The sequence below is a fragment of the Dioscorea cayenensis genome, chromosome 12, assembly GCF_009730915.1.
Source record: "Dioscorea cayenensis subsp. rotundata cultivar TDr96_F1 chromosome 12, TDr96_F1_v2_PseudoChromosome.rev07_lg8_w22 25.fasta, whole genome shotgun sequence".
NCBI lineage: Eukaryota > Viridiplantae > Streptophyta > Magnoliopsida > Dioscoreales > Dioscoreaceae > Dioscorea > Dioscorea cayenensis.
Window position 1 is genome coordinate 19,674,022 of NC_052482.1, and position 20,677 is coordinate 19,694,698.

The window sequence follows — 20,677 nt, forward strand, 5'->3', positions numbered from 1 at the left end:
TCCGCAAGATCCAACTGGATTTCTTCAGATCCGATCCGATAAAATCATTATTGGAAAACTAACTGATAAATTCTTGAGGAGGTCACTTAATTATTGTTATTTTTTATTTTTTGATTACTGTGTTTTAATTTGTATTTTTTTTATTATGTATTAATTTTTTTTACTGAATGGTCACCTGTAGATTATCGGGTAATTTTCATTGACGTAGCAACCGGAGATATCATATCACATTATATAAAAGTGTTTTTACATGCCAGCTAAATTGAACATGTCAGCCTTGTGCCATGCCATTTGTCATCTAACCTTAACCATGTCATCGTCCTTGATTCAAATAATTTCTATACATGATATAAGGTTCAACTAATTTCTATACATGACATAGGGTTAAGGTTAGATGACATGGCATATGGGTGACATGTCCAGCTAGGCTGCGGAAACACTTTTATATAATGTGATTTGGCATCTCTAACTGCCACGTCAGTCAAAATTAGCAGAAAATCCATGAGTGATCGGGCGGTGAAAAAATCAATATATGATGACAAAAACGATACAAATTGAAACACAATGATCAAAATGAAAAATGGCTATAACTTAGTGACATCCTCAAAAATTTATCCAATGGCCTTATTTACTGTCTTGAAAGTTCAAACTTTCATTATTTACATTTATTAAGTAATGATTATATATATTTCAAATTTTTATTATTTTTAAATTAGCGATAATGTCATGCGTTCGTGCTTTGACATGTGATGCAACCGAGCTGCAAATGACTTTAGTTCTACTATTTGTTTGTTTGTTTGTTTTTTACTAATAGACGACAAGTGCCCCCCAACTTAAGGGATTGTCAAAATAATAGATAAGTACAAAGCTACACCAGTTATGATGACTTACAAACTTCCTAAGAAAATCCCCCTACTCTGTAATTTTGAAGGGGTAAAACTACTGTTCTCCCAAAGGAGACCCACACCCAGATCTGTGAATAATATATAAACAGTACTGTGCACAAATGTGCATCATATGAATAGTACAAAAATAGCACTACCAGAGAAGAATTCGAACTTTTATCTTCTCCCTTATACTTTTTTGACATACCATTAGACTACTTAATACTTTTTTAATTTCTATTTTTTAATCTGAAGAGGGAGTGAAATACATAGTTTATATATTTTGGGGCCAATGAAGGGTTGGTTGAAGGTTATAAATGGGTTGAAACAAGTTTGACTTTGTTGGCGTGAGCCTCGCATTATGGCGAGCTTCAACAGAAATACTTTGGGGTAAATTTTTTAGATATAGCATCAAATTATAGTTTTTTCTTTTTATTTTAGGATCCAAACTTCAATTTTCAATCAAAATAGTTATTTAACTTTAACTTTATTTCACTAGATGATTACCTAAAAAAATTTGGTTTATTTTTTGATGATCTAATATTAAAAATTTTTTATTAGCAAATAAAATAGAATTACCATCTATGTGGACAGTGTGTCATGTACGTCATAATAGAAAATTTTTGGCATTTACATCTTAAAAAAAAGATCAAAATCTCTTGGATAACTATTTGGTAAAATAAAATTGAAGTTAAATAACCATTTTGATTCAAATTGAAGTTTAAAGCTAAAATTAAAAAAAAATATTATAATTTGGTACTCTACAAAAAATTTTTTTACCTCAATACTTTACTTTGCTGGCTTTGATTGTGGGATTAGTTATGCTCACGGCTGTATAGAATACTTTATCAAAATCAGCTATTTTACATACTTTGATTTTTTTTTTTAAATAATTTTGTTATATAATGTGTCATGTCATTAAAAGACCAATGCCAAAAGTCATGTCTGTTACTCGCTTCACTGTACTAATATTTTTAAATTTAAAATACAAATAATACAAATAAAAAAATACTCAATATATCCACTAAAATGGGTAAAGAAAGACTAAAGTGGTAATTATATCATTAAAAAAATTACATGTCTTTTAATTTGTTAAAATATAATTTATGATTTATTATTATTGATGTGAAGTATTACTATAAAAGAAAAAGTAAACGGATATGTTACTAACTTTACCAAATGATCCAAGTGCTCGGTATGGAAACAATCTTTATAATGACTTTTGATATTATAAAAGTACACAATGGACTCAATCAATTGATGCTCATTTTTGGTAGGAACTCGTCCATTGTGATCAGTTGATTACTTTGGCGTCAATCTGATCGTTGACGAGACGTGCATGGAGGAAATGTTCTTGAGTGGAATATGTCCAATTTATATATATATATATATATATATATATTAAGTTTTTTATTATGAGCTTTAAACGCGTTAGAATAAGCGGTATTAACAGTTCTATAAAAAATAAATCTCTTAATAAATAATTTTTATACATATAATAATTTAAATGCAAAACTATTTGTTTCAACAATATAACCTTCTATTAATTGCACCAACTCATTGATATTTAATTTTCATAATACATTATTGGTACTTCAATCAGAGTTTTCAAAAACACCAAAAAAACCAAAAATATATTCAAATAAATATGAACATTTTTTTTATGCTAATCACATGATTATTTAATTGTTTTTATTAATTAGATGTAATCATCCATGCGTAAGAGCCTATTGTTATATATTCTTAAGTGGAATATGTCCTATTTATATATATATATATATATATTAAATTTTTTATTATGAGCTTTAAACGCGTTGGAATCAGAAGTATTAATTAACAGTTCTATAAAAAAAATCTCTTAATAAATAATATATATATATAATGATTCAAATGTAAAACTATTTGCTTTAATAATACTACAACCTTCTATTAATTGTACCAAGCTACCATTAATATTTAATTCTCCCAATACATTATTGGATCTCCAATCAGATTTTCAAGAACACCAGAAAAACCAAAAATATATTCGAATAAGTACAAATATTTTTTTATGCTAATCACATGATTATTTAATTGTTTTTAATAATTAGATGTAATCATCCATGGGTAAGAGCCTATTGTGGAATGAGATATGAAGAGTAGGTATAAATCTCTTGCAAGAATAAGCCAAATGTTATTAAATACATAAATATTAAAAATGAAACATATAAACTATGTAGTTATTAAAAAAGATACGAAACAAAAAGATAGCATGGCAACATCTAGATCATATATTTATTTTGTTGTACATTAATTTTGATTTCTTTGAATGAATGAGTCTTAAACCATTCTCTACTTTTCATAGTTTAAGTGTAGCCAGTAGCATGTATGAATCACAAGTAGTTGTATTCCATTTAGCTATTCTTATCCTACGTGGCATATTATAAGCAAATTCAAGAAGTGGGTTTACGAAGAGGTTAGCCAAATCATGAAAAAAAGATGAAATGAATTAGTAATATGTAATTACACAAACAATTGAAATTAATTATAAAAACTTATATTTAAATTAGATAACACATAATCATCTGGTAACTATTTGTTAGTCTATTAATACTCGAATCCTCTGCGTAAGGTGTTTATGTTTTTATCAAGGAGACAAGTTCGAACTTTAGCTCATGTAGAATAAGGGAATAGGTGGGGTGAGATATTAACTCATTATTTACGCATATATCTCTGACACGGTTTATTTATTTTATCAAAAAATAAAAATAATGATAGTGAAATAAAAAATACAAAATATAATAATAATGATATGGCGCGACAAGTAGGCGCTTAATTCACTCCATACCTAACTGTTACATTTTAGAATAAGTTAATTTTCTCATAAAAGTCCATGTTGATTTGAATGGGCATATATTAGTATAATAAATAAAAATTTAAATGTTGTATCAAATGTTACCTTTTCCAAAGGACAGCTTCAAACTTTGATTTTAATAATGTTTAATCATGTTCGTGGCAATCGCCTTTTGTTTGTTTTTACTTTTTCTTTTAATCGCTTTTTTTATAATAATGTGACATTAATTTCTTCTCCGTTAAGACAAATAAAAATAAACTGATTTTATTTATTAGTTATTAATAAATTATAAGAATTTTTAATAAAGTAAAAATAAATTATTTTTTAATATTATTTAGTTTTACCAAAATATTCATAACCACTGCATAAAAAAGTTGTAAAAATTTAAAAACTCCAAATTCAAGTCTAATTAAATATAATAACAATAATGTGTTTTTGATTGTGAGTGTGAGTTTACATGCTGAACCCATATCATTGGGTAAAGGTATATAAATTGGATGAATTATAGACTTGTACGCATTCTTTTGATTGTATATGTGTTTATCGTATTTATAAAAAAAATATTTAACTTTAGTTTATCTATATTTTTTTAATAAATAAACTCAGTGGAATTTGAATTCTCAAGTTGATTTGTTGGTTAGGTAAATTTAACCATATATATATATATATTTTTATAAGTGATTGCAGGTGGAACTTAGATAAAATCAAAATTACATAAGAAAAAAAACTTCACTCCTTATTACTTTTTGAATAGCCATTAAATTCATAGATTTTTAAAATATTACACCATTGCTCAAATCGCCATTTTACTTATACAATTTATTTTATTTTTTGTAGTCAACATTATTTGTTAGGGATCGAGAGAGTTTAGCTAACAATAAAGAACTTATTTAGAGCTACAGTTTTCAACTGACCCAATTCACTAGAGGCATGGGAGACCCTCCTATCTTACTAGGTTGGGTGATCGATAATTCCACTCAGATAATAGAGTCATGCAAGAGATCTTTCGGTCAAGAGTGAGCTCAAAGTTGAAAAGAAAAGAACAAAAACAAGATAAGAATATAATTTATAAAAATAATTAATTAAAAAAACTTAAATTATCAGAAATTTGCAAGGTATTTTATATTTTTACCACCTTTATTGGTCATACATAACATCCTTGATAATTTATGAGTACTTTCCTATATATATTAAAAAAATAATTTCCCACCAATCAAAGTGTAATTCTTTGTGGTGTATATATAAAAATTTACCTTGCATTTTATTGGTATATTTGCACCATAGAATCACATGTAAAATTAAACAGACAATAATGTGCATCACAATGAAATGCATAAGCACATGGCTCAATTAATAAAATTAAAAATTTCCGGGCTTAGTACAATTTTATTAATAATAATATATTCACATATGGATATTAAAAAAGTAATTAATAAATAATAAATAATAGAATCCGCAAATTTGAACTTTATCAAAGTGTCCCCATTGTAAAAACAAGTAATGAAAGGCTAACTAACTACAATATACATCCAATGAATAATGGATGTTCCAAAAACCAGCTGTTTACACCCACTCTTATATTTCATTCATCACACGGAATGTTTCTTTGGAGTTCCCAAATATTATCTATAATTCTTTTGACTTATTTAGTTGCATAAAATAATGCCTCTTTATTGGCCCGGATTAGTTGGATCTAAAAAACAAATTCAAAAAGGAAATTACATATATCTCCATGTATAGATAGATAATTACAAAAAACAAATATTTATTTGCGCTACATATGTGCAAATATTATCTTTTAGACGTTATGAATTAATAGAATTATTGATGGTTTTATTTATTTATTTATTTATTTTTATATACTGAGATATAGGAATATGTTTTCACTTAGAATAAAATAGATTAATTAACAAGTATGATTTAATGCTTTTAAGTATGATTTTAATAAAGATATATAAATAAAATTTTTAATCTAGTGAATGATTCATTATAATAAATATTTCTAATTAAAAGGATATATATATATATATATTAATAATATGGATAAATCACACAATACATAGGAGTCAAATGTATTAACCACGCGGCACTAAAAAAATAAATTTCTTGCAATTTATTGAAAAAATTAACTCATGGGTAATACCGTAACCCATTCATGCATCATAGAGACGCTGTATGCGTGTTTGTCGTCTTTTTCAGATAATGACGAAAAATATGTGGATATATGTCGAAGAATATATATAGAAACTTAATAATTATAAATTTACGCATTTAAACCTAAGGATTATATTAAATAAGTAAAAAAAGTGTAAAAAAATAATTATACAATACGAGTTTTATTATAAAAATATTATTTTGTTCAAAATTCAATTTTCAGAGGGCATATATAAAAACCTTAATAAAATTTTCTCATTTTTAATTTTTATTAATATAGGTTTTTAAAAAATCTCCTTATATGTAGAATAAATTTATGAGTATATATATATATAATATAAAAATGCATAGGGGTATAAATGTAAAAAAATAATTTAGTGAGTCAAATTATAAGGGAATTACTAAAATTCCAAGAAAAGAAAAAAAACAAAAGAGCTCCCGCCTGCCCCTCGCGCGAGACACCGAAAGGAATGGAAAAAGCCAGCTTTGCACCATTAATTCATAAACCTCTCTTCCACTCTTGAGTCTTTCCTTCCTCCATGGCCGTCCTCCTCCTCCTTCTCCTCATTGCCTTTGCTGATGCTCCATAGTTTGGAGGATCTCTACGCTTCCACTATCAACGATGATGGTATGCTTAATCTATTCTTGCTCTTTTTCTTTTTCGTTTTCTTGGTGGTGGTGGTGGTGATGGTTGTGATGGATTTGGTAGGGATTGCGTTGATGGAGTTTCGAGATAGAGTGGAGTTGGATCCGTACAGTGCTTTGATGGGATGGGGGGATGGTGGAGACCGGGATCCGTGCTCGTGGTTTGGGATTGGCTGCTCCAATGGTAGAGTCGTGGATCTGTGAGTTATCCTCTGATTTATATTTCTAATCTTTTTGGTACTCTAATTGGTAGTAAGTTTGGGATGTAGTGATTGAAGGAATCGTGTGGAGAAGTGTTTAGAATGGATGGAGGAATCATGGATGTAGATTCAATTGAAGTTTGGAGAATTTTCATGATCAGTGATTTCTCTGTTGATTTTCAATCAATGATTGTTCTATTTGCTACCTCGCTGTTATGTGGAACTGCTGTGGATTGCTCAAAAGATGCTCATGAAATTCATTAGTTTGGAATTAGGAATGATGGATGGCAAATGAATTGTTTTTTTTTTATTTTATGAAATGAATTAATCTCTGAAAACATTTTGGGTTATTTTGCTAAATTGTGTTTTCCTTTTCTTGTAGGAATTTGGGAAATCTTTGCCTTAGAGGAAGACTTGCACCAGAAATTGGGAGGCTTGTTATGTTGAAGTCTCTGTGAGTATATTCAAGCTGTCAACTTGGTGTTGTAAGTAGTTTTAGTTTACATTTATATATAAATTTTTCCTCGAGAATTGAGGAAGGAAAGACAGGTGTTTGATTACTCAATAATGTCATAACTGTTTATCCTCAGTATGATACTTTTTTGGTCTTCCTTTTGATGGCCATTTGATTGAATGCTAAATTTTGAATGGTAATTATCAGTTATTTGAGACCAAAGAAGCACAAAATGCAAGTTTTATGGCCTTTATGCCAGATATCAGAGATTCGTTTATTAAATGTGATATTGTTTGGTATAACATGGTATTGTTTGTTTGAAGAATAGGTTTCATGTTCTAATCTGTTGTTTTGTAATGCAGCGTCTTGCACAACAACTCCTTTTATGGAGACATCCCTAGAGAGATCTCCAAATTGCAGAAGCTGGAAGTGCTGGACTTAGGACACAATAATTTCAGCGGACTGATTCCATCTGATTTAAGCAGTATGATGCCTCTGGGAACTATGTGAGTAGACAATGGTATTTTACAGTATCACAACTCAAACAATTCCAATTCATTATCATCATATTTCACCAATTGCAGATTACTTGGAAACAATAAGTTTTTAGGAAGCTTACCAACGCCTGAAATTAAAGGTGATCGAGAGACCTTTTTGCCAAATAAGGGATCTATTACGAGGTAATACATCTTGAACCATTCATGAATTATGGAAAAGCCTTCTACTTAGTGTCTTTCTGTTTAACAGAAGAATTGGAATAAGGAGGATCATGCAGGCCAAAGACGATAGCAGAAATAGATCACCATCACCATCTCCATCTCCTTCACTTTCACATGCGAGTTCACCATCACCTGCATCACCCTCTCCTTCACCTACTCTTTCACCATCTCCGGTGCCGGCACCTTTACCATTGATTCAAGAGAACCAGTTTCACACTGATGCTAAACAACCCTCTGATTTGCCACCACCCTCCTCTCCCAAGAAACATTCTCCATCAAAACCACCAGCTACTGCAGCAAGGCATGCTTCATCTTGGGTAATCTACATTGCAGTGGCAGGGGGTGTTTCCTTTCTCCTTGCCTTCACTTTAGTATATATACTATGCTGTCAGTTCAACAAGGTGGTCTCTGTAAGACCTTGGTCTACTGGCTTGAGTGGACAGTTGCAGAAAGCTTTTGTTACAGATGGTTAGTTTTCTCTCTTATTGGTTACATTTCTTTTTTTCTCTTCTGCTTTCTCTTGCTCATCACCATGAAAATTAATTGTAGGTGTGCCTGCTCTCAGACAATTAGAACTGGAAACTGCTTGTGAAGATTTCAGTAATGTCATTGGATCTTTATCAGATTGCACATTCTACAAGGGAACATTATCTAATGGGGTTGAAATAGCTGTGACATCCAGTGTTTATTACATCTACAAAAGATTGGTCTAAAGATGCTGATTTTCAATTCAGGAACAAGGTATACATCATCCACCTACTATTCAATCATTCAGATAGTTCTTTTATGCATTTGGCATACTGAGTTCTAACAATTGAATATTGGTATTTGGATTTAGATATCAGCATTTTCTAGAGTGAACCATAAGAACTTCATGAACCTTCTGGGATTTTGTGCGGAAGACAGTCCTTTCAGCCGAATGATGGTCTTTGAATACGCTCCAAATGGGACACTTTTCGAGCACCTCCACAGTGAGTATCTATCTCATTTTAAATTGAAACTTGTAAAAGAAAGTATATCTCTACCTGCCTTGTTATCATTGAAGGAGCTGAATTGGGCTTGGTATTCAAGATTTGCAGTTTGTTCTTTTACGCATTTGTCACAGTCTAAGGCTCCATAATTGTTCAATGACTTCTGCAATATATGTACATAAAAAGTATGCCATGATGTTTTAGTCTACATATTATTAATATTATTATAACTTGCTTTGTTTATTGCAGTTAAAGAAGCAGAACATTTGGACTGGTCATCACGTCTAAGAATAGCAATGGGAATTGCATATTGTCTAGAACACATGCTACAGCTGGATCCTCCAATTGTAGTTAGAAATCTGAACTCATCCTCTATTTATTTAACTGAAGATTACGCTGCAAAAGTATCAGACATTGAATTCCAGTATCATGGAAAAGAAGACAGTTCTATCAAGGAAGGCTCAGATGATCCCTTGGTTGCTGCACCATCACCAGACTCGAAGATCATAGTGTACAAATTTGGAATACTATTGTTGGAGATCTTATCAGGAAGACGGCCTTTTTCAGAAGACGATGGCCTCCTTGTACGCTGGGCTTCGTGTTACTTCAATGGCCGAAGACCACTAAAAGGCATGATTGATATAACATTGAAATCTTTTAAGGAGAGAGATCTCGGTCCGTTGAGTGAGCTTTTGAATTCATGTACCAGTCGTGACCCGAGGAAACGACCGACAATGACAGAGGTCACTGACAGTTTGCGAAGAATTACATTGATCTCTCCGGAGGCTGCAGCTCCTAGACTGTCTCCTTTGTGGTGGGCTGAACTTGAGATCCTTTCCACAGAAGCTAATTAGACACAAAATGAAGCTGAAAATTGTTGTTTCCTTTGGGCTGTTTGAAATCTTGAGTTGCAGCAAATGGCTTCTTTCTTCACAGTGAACTTAGCTGTCAAAAATGCATAGGCGACTTAAGCAAACATCCTTTTGTTTTTTGGATGTTCATATTGTATACAAAATCAGAGTTCCAAACTTTCTGGTTGGTCTCAGAAATAACATAAGCTTGTAGTGTATGTGTGTATTCTCGAGTGATTGTGATTTGAAAATTTTTAAAATTTCCGTACATGTTCTTGCAATGGTTTATTTTTTGCTCTTTTAATTATTGCAATATTTTTAGATATAATTAAGTTCTCATATTTAATCGAGTTCAGACGTTCTAATCCACGGCGTAGATGACCAAGTGTTCTGCTAAAAAATATTACAATGACTAAATTGTATCTAAATATATTGCCGCGAACTAGAATGACCCAATTTGACCAAATATGAAGATTTAATTATACCTAAAAATATTATAATAATTAAAAAGACAGAAAATATATAATTACAAGACGTGTACAGCAATTATACTTTTTTTTTTTCAAAGAGTTGTGATCCAGATATAACATAAGCTTATACTATTATACAAATAATATGCAACCGAGCAGAACCAAAAGAACCACAAACTTAGTGGATTCATTAGCTAGTAGAGTTCAAGACACAAATTGGTTAACTGTTTTCCTAAAAAGACAGGACAACATAAGAGGGATATCAAAGATGCTTCATATCCCTATAATACACAACAAAAGACCTATAAGAACAGGGTAAACATTGCCACAAATTACTGCAAACAAATCCATATGGTGAAGAAAATGCGCATTCATTCATTCAATTGTTCATGAAACCACCCGTCCAAGCATTCCCTGTGTCCAAGTTGCAGTTTCCTTCAACTGGTCATTATCTGATTGGAAACACTCCCCCAAGAAATCAATGTGGAAAGTGCAGTCCTTGAACAAAAGCTTGGTGTTTGGACCAAGTGTGTCTGCAAGGTCCCCCATCACAGCAACTGCAGCTTTTGTGACTCCTTCGTCCCTAAAATACATAGGAAAAGATCCACAGGAAACAAGGAAAATAATCAGTTAAAATGTGGTTAATTAACCTAGTTTTATGTGAATCAACCAAATATACCTGTTCTTGTCCCTGAAAACAGCCTCTATGAACTGCAGAAGATGACCTCCAGTGGGGGCATCATGAGTTCTGCCTTTGAACTTTTGAACCCTTGAAGTATACCTGAGTAGGCCTCGAATATGCCATGTCTCAGTTGATTTCCATACTCTATCATATCTTCATCAGCAGTCTCCAATCGAGAGCAGAGCTCTGAGGCACCTTGCAGCATTGGCATAGCATAAGATAGATACTTCTCAAAATGCTCTCCAATGGCAAGGGCAATGTCTCCGAAGCATGAGAAAATAGGAGGTTTGACAGACCGATGAAGCATTGAATTCGAGAGGTCCTTGAGAAGATGAGTCATGATAGCATCACAGAAAGGAAGGATTTTATCATCCAAGGCACGGCAGATGTCTCCAACCACGCCAACAGAGATAGAGCAGACCTGGTACTCCTCAAAGTTCTGCAATCCCATGTCTAAATACTTGTAGAATTCTGGCATGTACTTGGCAAACTCGGGACCTGTAGCATAAGCAAGAGCTCCAATGGCAAGCATTGCTTCTTCATGAACTGTAGAACTGCGACAAGCAAAAACTTTAAGAAATAAGACCATCATCCCATCAGCAGCTTGTTGAATTATGAATCTCGTCTCATCACATGAACTCAGCTTCTGAACTAATACTTGAAGAACACCACAAAGCAGGGCTTGCAGCTCTCCTTGTTTCTCCCTATCATCCGATGAAAAGACTTGAAGTTCCATAGTTTGTCCTAATCTTTTCATGATCTCTTGTAGCAGCTGACACAAGATATTTGAAGTCTCAGGTAACCTGCTGCATCTAACAATCTCATTCAGGGTCTCATAGGCTGAAGCCCTAAGCCTAGAATTGCCGGTATCTGACCGATCAGCTGATAGTAGAAGTGCTTTGATAACTTCACCGAGGTAAGGAGTAAGAATGGATGAGTCTGGTTCAGCATCTTCATAACCGTGAGCAAGAAAATAAATGGCACCACAGACTTTCATAGCAACATTAGGAGCATCTTTGATACTTTCCAGCAGAACAGACATGATGCGAGGGAGAGTAGTAGCAGTAATCACTGATTGTGCAGTTGCCGGAGAATGCAGAACCTCAAATATCCTACCTAAAGTCCAGGCTGTAGTATCCTTCACATGGCTATTCTGATCTTTCATCGCATTCAATAAGAACTCTAAACCACCTTGGACCAATGGTGCAAGCTTTTCAACAGAAGGTCCTTCTAGAATAGAGCCAAATGCAAAAGTTGCAGCCTCACGGCAATGCCAGTCTTCCTTCATGATGTTTTCCTGCACAAAAGGCATCACAAGGGGCACAATTGCATCTCCAACGGTCTTTGCAACAAGACCAAGGCAAGTCCCGCCAGCCATGGACAAATTCCACGTTTCATCATCTTGATCCTGATCCTCCTCTTGCTTCAACAAGGTCTCAAGCAACATAGGAACTAACATAAGAAGCGCCTTTTCTACAAAATGAGAGTGTGGAGATCCTGAACTTGCAGTCCCAGCTTCTTCATACTCTTCTTGGATTTGAATTTCTTCATCACAAATTGAGCTCCAGAACTCAATAGCTTGAAGCGCAACAGGTTCCTCATCTCCCTTCACAGCATTTGCTGTCAAGGTGAAAAGAGCTTCCATGTAAGGCTCCAAGATTTCATAGTACATTGAAGAAATCGAAACCAGGCATTCAAAAGCTGCCTTCCTGATCTCCAGCTCATTTGACACAGCAGTCTCACAGACAACCTTCATGATAAAAGTCCTCTCCATTTCATTCTCGAAATTAGTCTGTGCAAAATCAAGAGCATTGTACAGAGCTCTAACAGCAGCAAGGCGAACTTCTGAGTTCTGATTTGCCTGGGTCATACCATGTGCCACAGCAGTGAGAATAGCATTGACCTGGTCCTGTTCCAAGTCCTGAGGAGATATTTCCTCACAGACATACCCAAGTGTCTCTAGAGTTGCTTGCTGCAAGGCAGGAGGCCCTTGTTGAGACATGTTGGACAGCAACAGTGAAATCACTTCCAGCCATTCCCGCCGGGGGATCTCAATTGATGCTATCTTTGCTATGACTTGTGATGAGGTATGCCTTGCCTCACCCACAGATGATCCAAGGGTTTTCAAAAGTGATTCTTTGATCTGGGCTTTTACTGAAGGATCAATATGGACCCATCGTTGGGTCAGCTCTTCCTTCCTAGCAGACTCCTTGGCATCCAAGGAATTCTTGAGGACAATACCAGCAAGCCTTCGAGATTCAGGGGGCTTTTGGTCATTTGATAACTCAGCAGACAAGGAGAGTAGGAATAAGGGAAGATTTTGTTCCTGTAGTTGCTTAAGTGCCTCCTCTGCAGCACTTCGAATCTTTCCATCAGGAGATTGGGCAGATAATAGGACCTGAGTGATCTCCATCGCCATTGCTCAAACTACAAAATACAAAAATCTAACTTCACAAACTTAAAACCAAAGATAAACCAAGTTACAAATAACATCCCATGCATATAGTCTATTTGCATTTAGTAATCCATAAGTTGATAAACATATAAACTATTATAGAGGATTAAAAAAACAGAAGGCCTTTTGATTCTAACTAATTGTTTGCAAGTTAAATCGCAAAATTCAAACATGAAACATCAGGACAATTCATCAGAATCACAACAAAAGAATTTGATTAGCGCATCAAATAAATAAAGCATAATGATGATTAAGAATTCTATAATGGCCAAACATAAAAATTGCCATGCTGTGACCAACTGGAATCTTATTGATAACTCTAACCATATTAAAAATTTCAAACTTGTAAATAAATCCATACAGAAAGAAAAAAATTCAATCACAATGTAACAAATCACAGAAGAGATTCACCAATCAGAGCAAAACCACACAAATCCAAAACCCTAAATGCTCAAGAGAAAAATCCAGCAGCATAGAAACACAAAAGTACAGTAAAATGAAACCACGAACCAAAACCCCTATGAAAACTCAAACATCATCCAATATAATCGGGAAAAAAAAAACCCTAAAAATTCACCGATGTACGGAATACACAGAAGAAAAATCAATAACCTTGTTTCAACACCAACCAAATCACAAAAAAAAAGTCATAATACGAAGAAATAAAGACGGAAAAGAAGAAATCGAAAACATACAAAAGAAGGACTCAAACCCTAGAGCAGAGAAAAGTCACCTCGGGCGGCGACAGAGCGTCGACGCTGCGGTTCCTCTCCGGCTACAAATCAAAGGCGAGAGACGACCTAGGGTTCCGGTCGGCGAGGCGCGTCGCGATCTCGATCGAGAGAGAGAGAGAAAGGGCTTGGGAGTCTGCGGATTGGGAGAGACGAACAATGGGCTTCAGTTATTCAAGGGTTTATATTTCGAATATTTCTGGGAAGCGGGAGGAGGATGCCGATGGGAGCGGTCTACAAAAACCCTAACTTTTGAATTGCTTCCTCCTTTCCTCCTCGCACGTGAAAATCACGTGCTTCACTGTTGTAATGGATCATTCATGGGCCCCAAAAGTTAATAAGGCTCATCAGAATGACAGTTTTATCTTTTAAGACTTGAGTGTTTGTATTTTTGTTTTAAATGGAAGATAGTACAATCAGATAAAATAGATTCAATTCAAAATAAAAATAAAAATAGGAAAAATCTTGGTTTTTAATGTTTCACACAATATGAAATCCTTATTATTTAAGTTCAGATTTCTTATATTGGATATATATATATATATATATATTTGATAAAAGTGGATAAATCACTATTTTGTTAAAGATAAAAATGAGTCAAACGAAGAACAGAAATTGAAAAAAAATAAAAGATAATATCACTGATCTAACATAGAGGCTCCCATAAAAGATGAATCACTTTTAGGGAAAAAACAAACATACATGAAAAGAAAAAAAGAAAAAAAGAAAAACTGATGAAATCCATTGTCACCCGACAGAAATTTACCTAATCTGAAACATGGAATAACCTACTCTAGAGTAGTATCTTGGTTCATCTTGCCTGCACTCATGAAGTAGAGGGACCGCTCATCAAGTTTAGGTTGCATTGGATTCATTCAATTCAACCTAAACATTAAATATAATGTAAAAATCCGGCAGTTGGTATTCATTCATATCGAAGACCACCCATGAATTTGGATTAATCAAGAACACGCATCACAAGAAAAAAAAAAGGAAATAAAGGAGAGAAAAAGATAGTGTCCTCTCATTATATCTGTGGAAAATTTTCGAACATTTATGTTCCAAAAAACAATAATACAAAGAATACAAGGATGAATCACATAAAGAGTTCTTCAGTTCAGTTCAGTTCAGCTGCCACATTGGAGTCATGCAAAATCTCATATACACAGGTGCACTTTGATGATGGCCTTCACTGTTCATATTATATGTATAAATATATATATATATACACATGCTTGCATGCTGCTTCTCATTGCCAGTGCTTCTTAGTTTCTGTCATGTGCTATGGTTTTTGCTCTAGGTTTGTCAGGAAAACCACATTTCTGGAACCAAGAAGTATGGGGAATTTTTCAACATTATGTACTTATTAGTCTGCTCATGCTTTACTTGGAGCTTTGGAGGGTGAGTTAGCTTTTTCTTGAGCTCGGTTATAGAGATCAATTGTGTCACTGTGGTTGGGATCAAGGCAAAGGGCTGCCTCACAGTCTCGCAATGTGGCTAATGTGTTCCCCATTGAGTCGAAGAATGCAGCTCGAAGGTGAAGGAGCTGGAGGTCTGGTTTGAAAGATATTGCTTTTGTTAGCTCTGCTATTGCTTCTTCCTCTTTATGGTCATCCATCATAACTGAAAGGCCAAACTTTGAGCAATCAATGACTTGAATTTGGAAGCAAGCATTAAAAATAAAAGAATATGCAAAGCAAACAACAGAAGTGCTCATTCACAAGAAGGAATGAATCCAATGCTTGTGTTCAGTGGCAAGTTTTCATTGCTCATCCTTGAATTAACTAATCAATTCTAAAGCAGGAATCCAATGCTTACATTCACTAATATTAGCAGGGTTAAAGAATATGACCCACTAAACTTCTTCCACAATTATTTTTCTCCTAATATTTATATCTCCAAAGTTTTGTCCTTCTCAGGCCTATCACACAGGATCCTCTTACAATGCTGACATATGGATGACAGTGCTTCAGGATCAGAGATGAAAATGTCACACACTGCAGGACAAAATCCTGACGACACTAATATTCCTTCCTGACGCTAATGAAAATACACTGCACGCATTTTAATGGTCTTTCATATAATAGAGAGTAAAAGGACATTTTATTATAGCTGGGAAAGCAGATATTGTGATGGCATTATCCCACCTTGCCAAGATATATGCATGAACGTTAACAGATTGAATTATGCAAGAAACACCCACACACAAGGATTGCCACATGGAACAACTTCTTAAAGCAAGATGAAGCAAGAAAAGAGATAGGCTCAATGGTCACAATGATCATGGACCCACAAGATATGAGATGCACTCATGCACAACATTGCTATGATATGTTTTGAAAACTATCTCAACCAGTAGGATAAGTGCAATTATATCTAAAAAGATGATTTAGAAGGAACCTAGACATGCAAAACTTGAAAGAAAATGCAGGTTCAATGTAAAATATGAACTGTATAGCACCACCGTGATGTGAAACAACAATGCTAATAACAAGATTATAATCTATTTAATGTCTAATTCAGATAATAAAATTGACCTGCCGCCCTGTATCTGTAAGGATATGTCCGCAGTGGATCTATCTTTGTTGCCATATAGAGATCATTTTTCGCCATTTCTCTCTCGCAATATTCTGAACGTTTCTCATATGCTGAAGCATTGTTTTTGGCTTTCTCAATGAGCTTTGTCATCTCATCATAAGCAGCCTTTTTCTGATTTTTAAGGTAATAAACACGTGCAAGACCCTGATGTGCACGAGTATGTTTTATGCCAAGAGCCTTCTGGTAGCATTCTGCTGCTGCATCCAGCAAATCACAGTCCACATAAACGCTTCCCATATTATTATGTGCCTGTGAAGATGTTATTACAGGAAACAAACCACAAAGATGAGAAGCAAAAACAAAACGAATAAATTCAATATATGTTGCGGTTATTTTACTCACTTGTCCCTTCCGAAGATTGTCTGAAGCACAGCTATTAGCCTGTTCGAGCAGTTGTATAACATAAGATGATAATGACTGATCCAGACTTGAATCAGCCAGTGCATATGCTTTAAGAAAGAATGCCTCAAATGACCTCTGAATAGCAATAGACTCCTCTGCTTTGGCTAAGGCTTCTTCACGATGACCAGTATCATATAAAATCCACCCTTCATACACAAGCCTTTCATGTTCTTGTGAAGAATTATTTCGAGCCATGCGCAGACTATGCATTGCGGCCTTTTGGCAATTTAATCTAACCATAGACATAAAAAATGATTTAGCTAAAATTAGATGACCAATTGATAAGAATCATAATTCAGAACCAGAATTTCAGGAAAAACTAGATTTTTGCCTATCATTTGTCAGATAATTATGGAAGGCGGGAGGTTTGTGCACGAGTAAGATTGCTGCTTGGAGGTTATGGGGTTTCCAGAGGAAGAAACAACACAACCCTTGTGAATTAAGGGGAATAATGTCCTGAACATTTAAGCCTCTAAGCTCTATGTCCTTGTATAACTAAGGTCAATATGAACTAAATCCTGCTATAATATAATTGGAAAGGCTTGACTCTGTAAACATGTTTTATTAAGACTATTCCTGTTTACTCCATATTAAGGCTGTTCCTGTTTACTTCATATTCTGCCATACCCAAATAAATTTTACCCAATTAAAAAGAAAAGTAATTATTCCCCACCCACATATCAGGCAAAGACTTACACACCGCCACATCAATGACATAGAACAATCTAATGAAGTGATGCCCTATTCTCCCCTCCATTGCAAACATTAATTGAGGTACCTATTCTTAAACAATTGTAAACACCCTATATCCATATTGAATCCAACAATTATTATCAGCTATATTCTTTCATAAAACAGGACACTAAAAATATCAAAGAAATGGTGTATTGCCATGCATGGTACAAAAGCATCTATATAGTCATTCTAAGCAGCCATTTAAACACCCACTATAAAACTGAGAAGACCAAATGTAACTAAAGAAGAAAATGTTTTATAAGTTTTTCCGCCAGGATAGTTTCAAGGATCGAATTTATACCTCAATAAAAGAAGAGATTGCCGAAATCGCAGGCTGCTATTTGCAGGCTCCTTTGATAACATCTGGTGCACCACTGCAAGTGAACCAATATCATCAACAGCTGACCACCTATCATAAAGTTGCATCCAACAATCTGCCATATCCAACTGATGCACACGCTGTTTAAGAATCTCAATCATCTGTTCACCATGCAATTTTCCATGAAACATCATATAATTCGGATCCAGAGTCATTAGTGCCCTTATATCCTGCAATGCACCTTCATAATCCTCAATAGCAAGAAAGAACCATGCTCGTAGCTCAAGACAATCTGTGGACACCTTGAACCTAATAATCTTATTAATCTCTGCAATGGCAGCACTAATCTTATTATCCTCCATTAAAGTGATTGCTCTGTACTTGTATGGATAAGATAGTGTGGGATCAAGCTCTGTAGCAATTTTCAAGTCTGCCATCTTCTCCTTCCCAATGCCATACAACGATCTCTCCTGATACATCCATCCAGTGGGATTGTGCTCTGAGAAGAGACCATTAATCTGCTTATAAGCTGCATATTTGTGCCCCCTCTTGTACTTAGCCCTGGCAACACCAATCTGAGAGTATGCATGCCCCTCAGCCACAGCTTCTTCAAACAACTTTTGAGCATCCTTGTATTCCTGTCTCTCAAGCATAACGCATCCCAATTGATGCAATGCTAGCTGCTTCTGCCACCCTGGCGCTGCGCACTCATTGAGCCTCTCGAACAACATCACTGTGGTATTTGACCGCATCTCCTCCTCCATTGCCACCTGACTCAAGAAGTAATACAATGCAAAGGAAGCATGGCCTGCCTGCAATAGCCTCTCCTTCCCTTCCAGCGAGCACAACAAGCGCATAATCTCTGGGTCCTGGAGAGACTTGGGTAACCCCCTCAAGAACACCTGCAAGCACGCGGCAACAAGCAGATACGCAGTCTCTTCAAGGCCAAAATCGATTAGCTGCAATGCATCGTCAATTGTGAGCACCAGAGACGCGAGGCGCTCATCGCAAGCGGATTTCAATCCATCGCAGCAGAACTTGTTGGCGAAGGAGAGTATCTCAAGAACAACATCAATGGGGGACATCATCTTCGAGTTTGTTTCTCCTGCTGAAGGTCTCCACAGCCTTCATGCCATTAGGAGAGATATGGTTCTGGCCGAAGTTGATGTGCGTGCGCCGTGACTCCGCGAACTCGCTGTAAAGGAGCGCCCAGAGAGGCCGGGACAGCGCGGCTATACGGTGGCGTGAGCACCCAACCTCGTCGTCTCCGATGCAGATAAAGACGTCCGCTTCATCACCATCCTCCTGAACTACTTCTACATCTCCATCGCCATCATCATCATCATCATCATGAATATCAAGCTCCGCTGATGAAACGATGCGAGTCCAGGGGTGGATCGCGGTGGCAGGGGCAGAGAGAGGAGGGGGAATCGGGGAGTGAAGAGAGAGCGGAACGAGGGCATTCAAGGGGAGGTGCGGAAGGGAGGCAGGGGAGGAGCGGCGGAGGATGGTGAAGCTCATCGTCGCGGCGCTCAAAGCGGAGCCAAGCGGAAAAGACGAGCTTTTGATGAGGGTCCGAAGCGTGGAGCCGCGCATTGCGAAGGCTCCGGCGAAGAAGCTTGGGGTCGGCAAGCGAACGTAGCAACGAGAAGTGCTCCAAATAGAGATCGCAAAGCTCGGATGGGCGAAGGGAGGGGGATCGAGAGAGACGACGGTACAAGGAGGAGAGAGAGGGGATGGGGTCAGTGGTGCGGAGGAAAGGGTCGACAGGGGGGTCAATGAGGTCGCTGGACGGGAGGCCATAGGGGAGCACAATAGGGGGCTTCGACGGAGATTGGTTGTGGTGAGAGAGAGGAGGAGGTTGGATGGATTTGGAGCGAAGAAGAGGGAGGAGGTGAGGTTTACCAGAGGGTTCAGAGGAGGACGACGACGACGACGCTGCCGATGTTGACGATGATGAAGCCGCCGATGAGGATGACGATGATGGAGGGATGGTGAAGATGGCCGCAGACTTGCAGCCATCGACGAGCTTCAAGCTCCGGATCGTTGTGAAGAGATTGTTCTGCATCTCTTCTTCTCGATCGAAATCCAAGAGAATTGGAAAACAAGAATCTAGGAATTCATGGATTGAAAATATAGTAGAGAATTGGGGAAGCCTGCAAGCACCACCGGCGAAGAATGAGAGAATTCGAGGGTGGCGATGGTGATGCAGGCTCAGAGACGATGGTTTTTAATTTTTTTATTTGAAGGAAAAAAATGGAGGAAACGGTGGCAACGATGAGGTTGTTGGACTGGAAAAGAAAAAAAAAATTAGAGTGATTTCTTATTTTAAAAAATGATTTTTTTTTTTAATAATCTTTTTTATAATTTTAATTTCTTTGAGGAAAGGTTTGTGATTGTGGGAGGAGGGGAGTTGAAGGCGGGGCCTGAGAGTTTTATTGGGAAACGGGAGGGAAACGGGGAAGAGGGAAACGTGGTCGGAGGGAAACGAAGGCAGGAGAGATTAGTGCAATGATGATGCGTCGTTGATGCGGGAAACGCGGGAGGGTGATGATCCATATATAGAGTTGACTG

The 20,677-nt window shown here is 36.0% G+C and overlaps 3 protein-coding genes across 3 annotated transcripts; 1 reads left to right on the plus strand and 2 right to left on the minus strand.

Moving 5' to 3' along the window:
- Positions 1–6,351: 6,351 nt before the first annotated feature.
- Positions 6,352–9,927, plus strand: LOC120273107 (protein MALE DISCOVERER 2-like). The gene is given in 10 exon segments (XM_039279758.1): positions 6,352–6,499; positions 6,581–6,716; positions 7,099–7,170; positions 7,533–7,676; positions 7,755–7,850; positions 7,918–8,357; positions 8,439–8,575; positions 8,577–8,630; positions 8,728–8,860; positions 9,110–9,927. Coding segments are annotated over 10 exon segments (1,866 nt in total). The 5' UTR covers positions 6,352–6,450; the 3' UTR covers positions 9,715–9,927.
- A 412-nt stretch (positions 9,928–10,339) lies between these two features.
- LOC120273668 (importin subunit beta-1-like) lies at positions 10,340–14,269 on the minus strand. The gene is given in 4 exon segments (XM_039280343.1): positions 10,340–10,764; positions 10,861–10,916; positions 10,919–13,290; positions 14,052–14,269. Coding segments are annotated over 3 exon segments (2,616 nt in total). The 5' UTR covers positions 13,283–13,290; positions 14,052–14,269; the 3' UTR covers positions 10,340–10,568.
- Positions 14,270–15,046: 777 nt separating this feature from the next.
- Positions 15,047–20,353, minus strand: LOC120273573 (ethylene-overproduction protein 1-like). The gene is given in 6 exon segments (XM_039280217.1): positions 15,047–15,672; positions 16,587–16,896; positions 16,990–17,281; positions 18,086–19,185; positions 19,187–19,478; positions 19,480–20,353. Coding segments are annotated over 6 exon segments (2,934 nt in total). The 5' UTR covers positions 20,172–20,353; the 3' UTR covers positions 15,047–15,424.
- Positions 20,354–20,677: the final 324 nt, after the last annotated feature.